Genomic DNA, 13047 nt, shown 5'->3' with positions numbered 1-13047 from the left:
GTTGTTACATAGGATATTCATAAATAAAAATTGAAACTAACTTTGTACAATCCTATCAAATGTGATACTCTTTGTAGTGTCTTTAAGTATATTTCTCTGTATTTTTAGCAGCACRATTTACTGAATGAATGGTTTATATCGCCATGTCAGAACAGTAAATGGTCAAAAAATGAATTGAAGGAAAAGGTTCAAAATGAGGCACTAATTTGACTGGTTGACCAAAGAAAGGGAAGTGATGTGCTTGGAATTTGTCACTGATAGAAGTCTGTGTCTTATGTGAGTAAGAAATTAAGTCTGAGAAACAGTCTGTCTTCAGTTTTATCTTTTTTCTTTCCCCCTATCTGACCAGAGATAGCAAACAAGATGGATTTGTTTTTCTGGGAGAAAATGGCCTTAATGTTAAGTTCTAGGTTCCATATAAAAGAACTGCATTTAAAACTTTATACAAATAAAATTAGATACTAAAATTCACAACCTAATTACTATTTTAGATTTTCTYATTGTAAGCTAGCCATATGTATCTATATAAATAAAAAATGTATATAGTATATGAAATGTGTCTATGTATATAATATATTCAAAGAAGACGGTGGGTTTTTTTTTTGTTTTTAATGACTGTTTATTAGTAGAAGATATTTTTCAAGATAAGCAATCTTAACTGTTCAGTTACTTCTCTCTAGCTGAAGATATAACAGTCCTTCAGCAGACTGGTAGAGTAGTCATTGAACGCCTTTAAAAGTCCCATTTTAGAGGGGTTTTAATGTCTGACARCTAAGACAGAATAAATTAGATTGGAAAGGACCTTGAAAGATTGCATAGCCCAGCCTTACTTGGGAAGGAGAGCCTAGGTGAAATTATCCAGCGTCTGTCCAGTGGCATCTTGAAAATCTCTAGCTGTGGGTATTTTGCCACATCCTTGGAGAGGTTGTTCCAGTGAATCATTGTCTCACTGTCTTGAAGAAGTCTGTCTTATATTGACACAGAAGTTCTTCCTTTTCCTGAGTCTTCATCTACCAACTGATTTTTGTCAAACTTTGTCCCACCCTGGCAAGAAAGGAATTTTCCCGTGAACTGAGTAATTACTTWGAGGACATTACTCTCTTCCTCCTTTGTTCAAAGATCTTTGTTTCTCATAGTATGTGAGTTGGCAAGAATGTTAGCATTAGGTTTAAGTCCACACCTCAGAARTTAACATATTGTGGTTTGTTATTTAAGGTGCTGCTGATGCAGATCAATACACCTGTGCCACTTAAAACTAATATGATGTCGTATCGAAATTTATTCCTACTGGTATTGAATTTAGAAGTGTGGCAAGAAGATAGTAATGAGACAGAATGTATCTTACATGATAACAAATCTAGGATATTGCATTTGGTCTTCTAGCAAGTCAGGTAAATGGTGTACAGTGTTATCATAAGTCTGCYGGCTATGCAGCAAATATGGTGAGTAGGTGGGTGTGTCAAAGGTTGTAGAAAGAAAGAATTCAGTAAGAATCAATACCCTTTCAGGCTACTTTTTGTCATCAAAGGCTCTTTTAAAGCTAGTTCTATTTTGTTATGGTTTATTTCTCTGATGAGAATTATATAAAGAAATCATTGTAAGTTCACTTTCTGCTCCCTATTCCTTGGGCAGCTTAACAAAGAATTAGATCTGGCAGACTGTGTCTGTAGAGCTTGTTCTAGACATGTTGAAGAGTCATCCATGCAATGGTTGCTTACGTGTTTGATTATGAAATGTTTAAAGGACAATTTGGGTGACACTTTGGGTAATATTTGTTACAAGTCTTTACAAGTGTTAGATGTGACAAATCTTTGCCCAGCAGCAAATACAGAAAAATAACTGTCCACCCACTGACCCAGAAGAATTTATACACTGCCATTATACACTTTTACTAGGGTAAATAAGTCTTACTCTGTTGCATGCTTCGTACAGTAAGAAATTGACTGCCATAGAAATTTACTGGCAATCACAATAAAAACATTAATCACCTGCATTATCTAGGATTCTTAGCATATTAATAGTGTGTTACCAGTACTGGAAATGTGCCTTTTTCTTTTGTATYTAGTAATGAATAGAATATTAGGTTGGCATTTTCTTTTCTAGTTCCCATTATTCCACAATATTAGTTTCCTTTGGAAAACATTTAACCTCTGATAAATGTAAAAATTTATCTTGTGGTAGGGGACACAGTTTCTAGTAAAATGCAGTAGGAGTAGCTAGTTAACATCTATGCATTAAACTACCTTTCCTTAAAGAATGCTTGAGACAAMTAGTCCTAACACTAGGTACTGGTAATAAAGTTTGGGTAAACTGTAGCTTTCTCAAGAAATTTTGTGTGTTCTGGTTTGTTTGGTGGTGGTGGTGATGGTGGGTTTTCCATATTTTGAAGCTTTTTTAAATTCAAGTTTTCTCTTACTTCACTCACCATTGGGATTCTGGTTAATTTTTGTGATCCTATTTTGTTGAGTCACTCAAAAGATAGCAACTGCCTTCAGTGGTCACTGTGAATGACCACCTGCTTTGGCCACTTTTTTCCATTCTCTCCTTAGTTAATTGTGACTTGTARAAAGTCTTGTAGAAAATACCTTTTCTTCATACCAGCAGTGTTTATGTATACCTTACGTATTACATGGCATATTCCAGGCTGCCAAAGAGCTGGGTTAGACAGCTGAACATGTCCTGTATGCACTGGGAGCTCCATTCATTTTACGATGTTGGCTTTCACTTGTCTTTAACCAGTTCCMTGAAACAGAAACCTGGGGGCGGATGTGTTGAATAGAAAGGTGTGAAAACCTCYTGCTTCTGCTTCAGTCAGAAGAGTTTCTGTCAGGTCTGTACTGCTGAAACTGAAACTTTTGTAATGATTGCTGTTTCATAGATTGAAGTCATAAAAYGTTGTATATGTAGATYATTGGTGGAATTACTCATCRTAGAACATGAATGTACATAGTGTCTTCAAAATTTTGTGACTTACCTCATTTTGTATTTCATTTTTATTCCCTTCTGCCTTCTCTATTTACAGAGTTTCTTTTCTTGATTCATCCTCGCTTGCCCTTCCAAATCCCGCACTGTCTTTAGTTTTGAGTGGAGGAATTATACAGGTAAATTTCTGGTGAGGTGTGATTAAAAAGCRCTAACTCAGTAGCCTGAGTCTGCATCTAGTAAGGATTAAGAGCCATTTGTTCTGGATGTTGTGAATTTATTCCACTGCMATCTCACCAAACTGACAGGGGATATTACAGTAAGAAAGATGGGTTTTGTTCCAGCTTGCTTAGAAACGAAAGTGTGGAAAAAGATAGTGTGCAGATTATAACAGTTAATGTTTTTATTTGAAAAGAGAATTACTTCAGACTGTATTTCCATCAAAGCCTGAGGGAGTTCCAGTGCGCGACTGCGCGCACCTAATGCCACAAGAGGATGGCTGCGCGTGCCTTGCCCCCGCCCCGCCGCAGTGACGCTCCCAGCAGCAGCAGCAGCAGCGCCGGCTATTTTTAGCCTGTTGCCAGGCAGATCTGACTCATGCAAAGCAGCTCTGCCGCAGCCAATACCGAGCGGGTATGCAAATCTCTGGCAGTCCCCGCCGTCAGGGCGCTGAGGAGAGGACAAGATGGCTGCCGAGGTGTTGCCTTGGCCTGTCTTAGACACTCGCTGAAAGAAAATTCATTGTTTCATGTGGTAAACGGGAAATGGCCTCCCTGCCCCACACATCTTGGGGTTCCCACTCGTCTGCTGGATGAGTCTATAGAAGAGCTGGTTTGCCCTGGCGACGTGCCCCTTCCAGCCCTGTGTGCTGCGCCTGTGTGGGGCAGGTCTGGTGCGGACGAGGCARYAGGTGCGCCGTCCCTGCTGAGAAACGGTGACTGCCATGGGGAAATATTAATACCCTTTAAACAGTCAACTTACCAACTGCTGGTTTAGTTCAATTTTAATTTGCTGTGTTGTTACTGAGAAAACACAATCTTTGCAGAAAAGCCTCATAAAAGGCACTTAGATGTGTGCCAAACACGTATTGCCTCTTTTGTTGCAAGTTTTTGCATCTGCCTCTTTTTCTGCTTCTGCGTTTTAGAAGCGACTCTTGGGACCACTGTCAGCATCAGGCAGCTCACCTCTGAATTCTGATGTCACTGAGCTGCCAGTTGGAAAGTCGAGGTGACATCGCTACAGCTGGCTGCATAGGTGATATGGGGCCTGATCTAGACAATAGACTGTACAGCATAAATACGTTAATTGTTTCCATTACAATAGTGTTACTCTGCATGTCATCAGAAGACAGGATGCAAATGTGCATATGTTAGTGATACCTTCTCAAGGCTGTAGCCTGTTGTATTACTTGAAATCACACATTCAAAATTTATAAATAATAAATTAATTCCTTATAAAAGAAAAAAAATCCACTGTATTTTATAATGCTTGGAAACATTTAAACATGAACAGAACATCTTGCCTTTTTTTCTAGGATTTTTCTTTTTCCATAGTCTCATTTGATCTGCATGTGCATGAACAATTAATTCGGGTTGTTCAGGTTTTAAGTTTGGAATATCAGAGGTTGGGTCTTAGCTGTAGATGAGTTTTGGCAGCTAGTGACCTCATCTATGGAATTATTAGATCCTACTCATATTGAAGGATACAGGTCCAGAAGTTCAAGCTGTTAATCCTATGCCAGGGATGTAACTGTAATATAACATTAAGGCAGCATGTAATAATATTCATCAAATGTATCTTAAAGTGCACAAATTCAACTTTATATTCAGTAAATACTCTTTTTTTTTTTTAATTAAAAACTCCATACTTAATGTGTTATCTTGTGCTAAAGAAAACCTTTGTATAAGAAAGCTGGATTTTGCTGTTACCACTGTTTCAAACAGCAGGGTTTTAGTGCTTGGAGATCTCACAGCTGAATTGAAAGCTGATGTTTTGAGTTCTCAGTAAAAGCTGAAAACTAGCAGTTGTGGGAAGCCTTGCTGCTCTGGCTGAGTTCCAGTCATACAGTTTTACTAATTTAATAACCTAAGTAGGTGTTAAAATTTAGTATGCAGGAAAAGATAAAACTCTCCTAGGAGAATCAGTGTAAGCTTCATGTGCGAAATAGTGGGTGTTTCCAATGGACTTGGKTTGCTTGTAAAAGTTGACTAGGAAGGACTCTCCATTTGTTTTCCCTTCTTCCATGTGCAAAAGAATGCGTTATCTACACATAGCGTGAACATCTTATGACAATGAACATGTAAGGACTATTCTGCAAAACTATGAGCAGATGAAATACCTTGGCTGTATAAATGAACCTGACAATTGTTTTTGTCCCATGAGGAATCAGTTTTTCCCACAAGGCATCATAGCCTGATGGGAAAAAAATGTCCAAAATTTGGTATGAGAAACAGATTCGTAAGCCAGTGTCAGAGAGGTATTTTCTTGATGTAAAGAAGACACAAGACAATTGCTTAACTTACTCTGTGATGCGAAAGTGACAAGAGCATAGTTCAAGTTTGTATGTGACTTTGTCCATCAAGTACAATACACAAGACCAACCTCTTTAAAACTGCATCGTGAGTTTACTCTGATTTGAGAAGGCTTTGACCATATAGGTGTGTGTTTTTCTTAGGCATAGATACTCATGTGGGCTTAATACTTTGTTGCGTTTCAGAAGGCAGTTTGTTAGGCTAGGGGAGATTGGCCTCTGCTTTCAAGGCACAAGTCATACTGCAAGCGTGACAGAACACCAATTTTGTGTTGGAATACTAAAAAAGCAGTGACACTGCACAGGATCTGAGGAAAGGGAAGTTTTCCAGCTGCCATACTTGAACCCAGATTGGGTCTCAGCGGTTTTTCTGATTCAACATCCAACCTTGCAGGAATTAAGGGATCTCCTAAAAACGCTCCTGCGAGTTAAACACTTGTTCTTTATCGCAGTTGTGCACCTGCACTCATGGCTCAGCGCAGTTGTGCAGCTCGAGGTCTCAGACGGAAAGCCTATGGCTTGCTATTGCGCCGTTAGGAAAATAGAGTGGGTTTAACGCGCGCSCCCGCGCCCGTGCCCGCGCCCCACGTCTGCCGCATGGGGCTTGTTGCTAGGTGGAATTTAAAGAGCTCCTGTGTGATTGGCTGCCGCTCGGCTCCTCCGTTCAGCCAATGGGAGGCGGCTCTGGGAGTCCTTCCCGCCGCGGCGAGGGCTGCGGCCGGCGGGGCCCCGCGGGCGCCCCCTGGGGGGTGCTTGCGACACTGCAGGGCTCTGCCGCAGGGGAACGTGCCGCTCGCTCCCCAGACCGCGAACCGCAGTTCGGGATGGGGCGGGGACAAATMAGCTGAAATGGTTTTTGATTACCCTTCACCTTGTTCTGCTGTCTGGTTACGAGGTGAAATAGGGCAGGATGATGACGTAATTTTTCCTTAGAAAACGGTATCTTTTTCTCCTACTGTTAACTAACGCTAACATAACTTTAGCCTAAAAGGGAGAAAACCTCAAATCGTCTGTAGTGTTCCAGAATAAATATTGCACGTATGATAATCATGTGACCTCTCTTTTGTATATTATGTTTAAATACAAAGTCACAGTTGTATGTGGAGCTGACTAGGCTGGTGGTCTATATTCCTTTCAGCCAGATCAATAGTCTTGTATTAGTGATAGAAAAACAAATTATTGGAATGTTATTTCAGCACGTCTTCTATCAGACTAGATCACAAACAGCACTTTTTTCTTCTTTGAAAATAGTTCTTTAATTTTTGACTACTTAAAATTGCTATGGAGGATTTCAACTGAAAACTGCTTTTTATGAACCACTACTTAAAAGGTAGGTTTTATTGACTGCCTTATTCTCTGGAACTCTTCATCTAGAACACAAGACTCGTGACTATTTGCTGCCTCACTTTCCTTGATATTGCTATGCTACATTTTAAGTAGGCTTGCGTATTTGAGTTCTGATACTCATGATCAGTGAACTTCACTTCCTCTATGTAGTTCTTGTGCTTTGGCAAACATTTTATGGTTGTGGCACTTTTGGCTAGTGCTGCATGCCCTCCAGAAGCCCTTTGTTGGTTCTGTTCTAGATCCATGATKTAATGCAAAGCCCATTGTGCACTATTGTTTAGACTGCAGTTTTTCCCTCCCCCCCCTCATTTTCCATGACCTTCCCTTTGTCTGGTGCCTGTCACTAGGCAGGATTCAGGCAGCTCCTTGCTGATTGGCTTATCATTTCCAGCAGCTCATGGGCTGCTTACTTGAGCACATGATCCTAAACTGATCCATACTGGCTAATACAATCTGTTGTTGCTTTAGAGCTGCAGTCTCTTTACAGAGTAATAATAATAAAATAATAAGGAAGATTCAGGAAAACTTTTTAATTGGCTCAGAAAAGAGACCCTCCCATATTCCTAGCTGCACTGGCATGTTTTGTGCCATGTAGCACACATTACATCACAAGAAAAAAATCTGAATTTTGGAGGGAGGTGCCTAATGATGTGTTCATGTCTCCCATGACTAAATGTATATGACTTGCAAGCTTAAAATGAAAAAAGGAATTTTCATATCCAGACAAATTGAACACAATGTGTAAGTTGATGTGCCAAAATTGTTGAGTTTATCAAAATCAAAATGTAAAAAATCAGTCGAAAACCTCCCTCCTTATKTGCAGCATTAAACCCTTACAGGCGTAGTGCACATGCAGGAGTCATTTTGTGCTGATGCACACAAAAGCCTTTCCTTGAAATAAAAGGTGCTCCTCCATTGGCTTGGTGCCTAGGCCATTGGTTTCCTCCTTGTGACTTGGTCACAAGATGAGTAAAAAAACACCCAAGCATCACATGAGCTAAGTGTTTAACAAACATGGCTGAACTTTGTGTTAACTGTTAAATATAAAGGGAGACTGCCAAAATAAATATATTTAGAATACTAAGAGTTTTTTATGTTTTATTTGTGCAAGACTGAATTGATATGACTTGCTCTGTTGTTCTCTGAAGGGCTATATCTTGCCCCTTTGAAAGACTGGAAGCCAGTATTTGTTGGATGCTGCCTGATTGGCTTACACTGTTGCGACCAAGCCTGTCTGGACTGGTTACCAACTGATCTGGTTCTCTTTCACTCAGTCTCTCACATGAGATCTTTCTTTGGCTGCACTGTGCTCCCTTGTGGGTATGGCTGGAAATGCTTTACGACTGCTCTACCCTGGTACAAGATATTTGCTGTTAAAAGATGAGCACAAAATGCTGGTTCATCTCATCTATGCTTATAATTTCATCACAGTMATTTTTATTGAATTTTTTTGGTAGCTTTTTGCAAATACTCTTTGGTTGCAAAAGATKGTGGGATCGAGCAGGAAAATATGCATGAGTTACTCACATAACCATTTTACAATGAAATTTTGAGAAGCCTGTATTTCCTACAAGTTTTCTCTAGAACTGTACTTCGTTTTTTTATAACTAGATTTTGGATAACATTCTAACATAAAAAGTATACATAATTTTAAAATGTATTAACAATTCCAGCTTATTCATGCCTTTTTAAAAATAAAATAAGGATGCATCAGTATRAAGATATTCTAATACTTGAATTTTTTAAGACTATTCTTGGCAAATGTAAAAAGAAGCGTGCTTTATTTTCTTTGWATTTACTCTTTTAGTCTTAATGGGAAGCTTAGATGACTAAGGAAATTAGAACAGAAGAGACTAATTTATTTTAAGTTATGTGTTTATTCAAGTGATGCACTTAACAAATTTGATTTTAAGAATCTGTAAACGTTACATTAATCTGTTAGTGTATTTTCCGGTCAACAAAAGTAAGATTGTGAATTTTTTAATATATTTTATATATTCTGGGTAATGCCTATGAAAGAAAATACTGTAGTCTGGGGAGATTGAACTACTTTCCTATTGTAATTTTGATGCAAAGGCCCTTTTCTTGTATTCTGCTACCAGAGGATTCTCACTAGTGGGTCACTCATTAGGAGTCCTTGGAATTGTTCAAGGTTAACCAAGCCTGATTTTGTTTCCAAATTGACTCTACAAAATAAAACTCTGTAACAGCGTGTGTGTTGATTATAGGGGTTTGTATGCATGGGACGTGACTATGATGATCAGTACTGTACTGCGTGACAGTGTCATACATGCTTTTGTAAAGATGTGAAAAGGTGTGCCTTCCATTCTAAGCTCTTGGGAAGAAGGAAGGCATGTGCTTTCAAAAACTGCACTTCCACTTCTGAAWTACTTCAGATTTTTAAATGCTTCTTGTATCTTCAGGTCTAAAATTCTTGTGTTAAACGTATTGCTTTGAAAGAATATGAAGAAACTATTTAGTATGTAATAGCTCTGGAAAGGCATTAACAGCTCACCGGAGTTCATAGTTCATTTGGCTGAAAATGGTTATGTGATGCGAACCTTTTTTCAAATCAAGTAAAGYGATGTTGCAAATCAATGCTCCTGTAGGTGTTGTATTGTGCTCCCACTAGTGGCAATGCAGTAGACAATTCAGTTCAGAAAGTTCAGAAAATCAAGTTCAGAATGGCAAAAAAATTGTCACAATTGTCAATACTCTTACTTGAAAGTCTGTAAATAGACCTAATAGACCTTTTGTCAAGACTTGTTCATCTGTTCTTGAGGTGTGAGTCAAAGTGTTAAGTACTGTCAGTAATTCAAATCTGAGGATTCTAGATTGTTTTTGCGGAAAAGAACTGAAATAAAGCGGAAGGAAGCTCAATGTGAAGTTAAAAGGAAATGCCAAAAACTGCTTTATGCTTTATCCTCATTTTTGTCATGTTAACTCATGTTAACKAAGTGTAAATGAAGCCTTATAATTATAATGTATGGTACATCATGGCTGTGGGGTTTTAAAGTTTGTGTTAATAGTTGAATTTATGTTATGCTTTAGAATATCTTATTCTTATCTTACGATGTAGACTATTGTAGTTAGCAAGAAATCATCTTCTTCACAAAAAACTAGTTCCAAATAAACTAGGAAAGATACAGCAGACCAAAATGGTAGGAACTAAAGCAGATGACCTGTGATGAGATGCTGAGGGAGTTTGACAGCTTCAGTCTGCTGAAGAGAAGGCTAAGGCTAAAGGGCAGTATTAGGACTGCCTAAATAAAACCTGTAGGCAAGGCTGGCTACAAAATGGAATGGAGCCAAATTGTTATTTAGAGGCAGTGGCATCTGTGTTCTGAATTTTGTGGCTTGGTTCATAGAATTGTAGAATTATCAAATATCCCGAGTTGTAAAGGACCCACAAGGATCGAGTACAACTCCTTGCCTGTCACAGGACAACCCCAAGAGTCATTCCATTTGCCCGAAAGGATTGTTTGAATGCTCTTGAACTTGTGGTTACACAAAATTGTCCTTGATCTGAGCTAATGTTGGCAGTAGTACTGCTTTCTTCTACYAAAAAAATTAAAATAATTATATCCCACCTGAAAAGATAAAATGCAGTTTATTAATTATTCAATTCTGTAAATTAAAATTAATTGGGAGTTGATGCAAAATGAGTCATGCTAAGTATTTGAAGAGCATCCTTTGTCTGATAATTCTGCTGTGTCAGTGCTATAAATGTTTGCTTATCTGGTGCTTGTGGAGGAAAAGTCATATAAAGATAACTGCCTAATTATTTTCTCTTTTAATTACCGTTAATAAAATTTTTGCATGTTTTTGAGAAATTTAATGAAAGTTATATGTGTTCGATAGGAGTAAGTTATGATGGTTTGTAGCTTCAGTGGACTTAAATTGGTTAGCAACAGCTGATTCAAGATCTTAATTGCTGAGGGTTACATTCAGGGTACAAGAACTTCTTTAGCTGCTTTCTGCTTCTGAACATTATCATATATAATCCCTTGAAACTAGGCCCTTAGGCAAGACCATRTGAGGAAAAAGTATTTTAAAAATCCCTATGGATTTGTTTTGTTTTATGGAAACATGATACCAGATTTTGTTGTATTTCAACAAAATCCTTGCAATTTCCTAGGTAATGCTGGAATTATTTCCTTGTGTTGATTTGATAAAAATGATTTTCGAACATTTTTCTTGCATTTTTAGTAAACATTTTCATTTTTCTTAATACTTGTGTGGGTGGATGAAATGAATATAACTGTGTTGAGGGCAAACCCACCAGTTTTCCTTGAAAGAGGAAATTTTTCTACAAGGTGCTGCCATACCTGTAGTTTTTATGGCCACAGATAGTCTTAGTAAAATGTTATTGCAAATGGAATGAAAGTGGTCTAAAAAATCAAAGTTCATTTAAACATTGTATACATATGGAAGATKAATATCTATTTTATTTATGCAGAAGAAAGTGCCTTAATGATACATTGAGAAATGTTTTGTATATAATAAAGTTTTCTTAAAAGTGATTTGRTATAAAAATTTTGTCATTTGCCATAGTTATAAATTCTATTTGAAGTTCATGAAATTAAATACTTTTAGAAAGATGGAAGTATTCTTGATCTATCAATTTATATTTATTTTTATCTTTCTATGAGAAGAGAGACTGCTGGCTCTTGCCTCAATATAATTTTTTTTAATGCAATACTATGAGACAAGTGGTCTAAAATATACAGTCAGAATATTACTGCCTAATGTTAGAGTGGAACCTCTGTAAACTTTGCATAAATGTGTGCAGCATCTGTAGAAGATTCAGTTTTTTGAGGTCAAAATTAAAGTTCTGACAGGTGTTTCTTTGTTATTGTTGATCATATTTTGRCTGGTTTACTTGAAAATGTGCTAAGCAGCACTGTAATATGACAGTGATACATTTTTTATCTTCATAGATCTTTCTGAACATTCTTTTTAAGGGCTAAGATGGAGAGCACAGAGGAACCTCAGAAAAAAGTCTTTAAAGCACGAAAAACAATGAGAGTAAGTGATCGGCAACAACTTGAAGCTGTCTATAAGGTTAAAGAGGAGCTGTTGAAGACAACTGAAGTTAAACTGTTAAATGGAAAACATGAAAATGGAGATTCTGATATAAATTCCCTTTTAAGCAATACGGATTGCATGGCAGATAAAAAAGAAATTAATGGCGTAGTTGACTTGTGCAATAACTCTGAAGAAGGAAGAACAGCTTCTGATGAAGTTAGTGAGGCCAAAAGCCCTGAAAGTGAGGCAGGGAACATAGTCAGTGAAATAGAACCCAAACCTCTAAAACTGTCTCCACAAAATGTTACTCCTGAGCAAGCTAAAGACACTGATACTACAGTAAATTGTGAGGCTGAAAATGGAGTGGTTGGTAGCAATAAAGGTAACTTACATGAAGAAAATAGTGGAAAAGATCATTTAGACCAAAGAAAGAGTGATATCCCATTGGAAGGTGAAAGTAAATCAGTCTGTGATATTAGTGACACTTCAGAAGAGAAGGGAGAAATGAATGATTTAACTGTTAATTCCAATTCATCTGGGGAGGAAAAGAGGACTGAAGAAGTAACTGTTGAAGAGGCTGTTGGAGAAGCAGCCATCTCTAGCAGTGTGGAAGATGACCAGGAAAAACAAGAACAAAATGCAGGACTTTCAGAAACCACAGTTCCAAAGACAATAGATGAGCCAAGTGAAAGTATCTTGGACAATTCTGATTGTATGGAAACAGATGAAATTATTCCAATTTTGGAAAAACTAGCACCTGCTGAAGATGATCTGAGCTGTTTTTCCAAAAGTTCTTTGCTTCCAGTGGATGACACAGTTCCTGATTTAGAAGAGAAAATAGATAACTGTTTGGGTTCACCATCCAAGCAGGAAAGCAATGAAAGTCTGCCGAAAGAGGCTTTCTTAGTACTGTCAGATGAAGAGGATCCCTGTGATGAGAAAGAGGAACATGTTGAAGAGATGCTACCAAACAAGTCAAGTCTTCCAGGTAAGAATTTTCTAAATTGTAGGTTTCTATTCAGTTTTGGGATTTTGTTCACTTCTTAGAATGACACATCTGTGGCAGGTTTCTAAATCAAAAAGGCAGTCTTACCCACTAGTAATTTTATGTAGTCTTAGTTTTCAAGGGCAGTATTTGAGGCCCAGAGGAAAAAAATTAGCACCAAAAAATGGTAATCATTGAGATTTGGGTTATTTTGATATTTTTTGTCTGTTTGTTT

The 13047-nt window shown here is 37.7% G+C and overlaps 1 protein-coding gene across 8 annotated transcripts in view; it reads left to right on the top strand.

Moving 5' to 3' along the window:
* ATF7IP (activating transcription factor 7 interacting protein) overlaps nucleotides 1–13047 on the top strand; it is a 76822-nt gene that overhangs the window by 21424 nt on the left and 42351 nt on the right. For all 8 annotated transcript variants that reach the window (XM_057389530.1, XM_057389524.1, XM_057389518.1 and 5 more), the window contains exon 2: nucleotides 11764–12815. In XM_057389530.1, the coding sequence (XP_057245513.1) occupies nucleotides 11771–12815 (1045 nt within the window). In that variant the 5' untranslated portion in view covers nucleotides 11764–11770. The remainder of the gene's footprint in view (nucleotides 1–11763; nucleotides 12816–13047) is intronic.

The sequence above is a fragment of the Malurus melanocephalus genome, unplaced genomic scaffold (assembly GCF_030028575.1).
Source record: "Malurus melanocephalus ecotype Western Australia unplaced genomic scaffold, MMel_1.1 scaffold_17, whole genome shotgun sequence".
Classification (NCBI taxonomy): Eukaryota; Metazoa; Chordata; class Aves; order Passeriformes; family Maluridae; genus Malurus; species Malurus melanocephalus.
The sequence above is the reverse complement of the archived record's forward strand: the minus strand, read 5'-3'. Positions and strand labels throughout refer to the sequence as shown.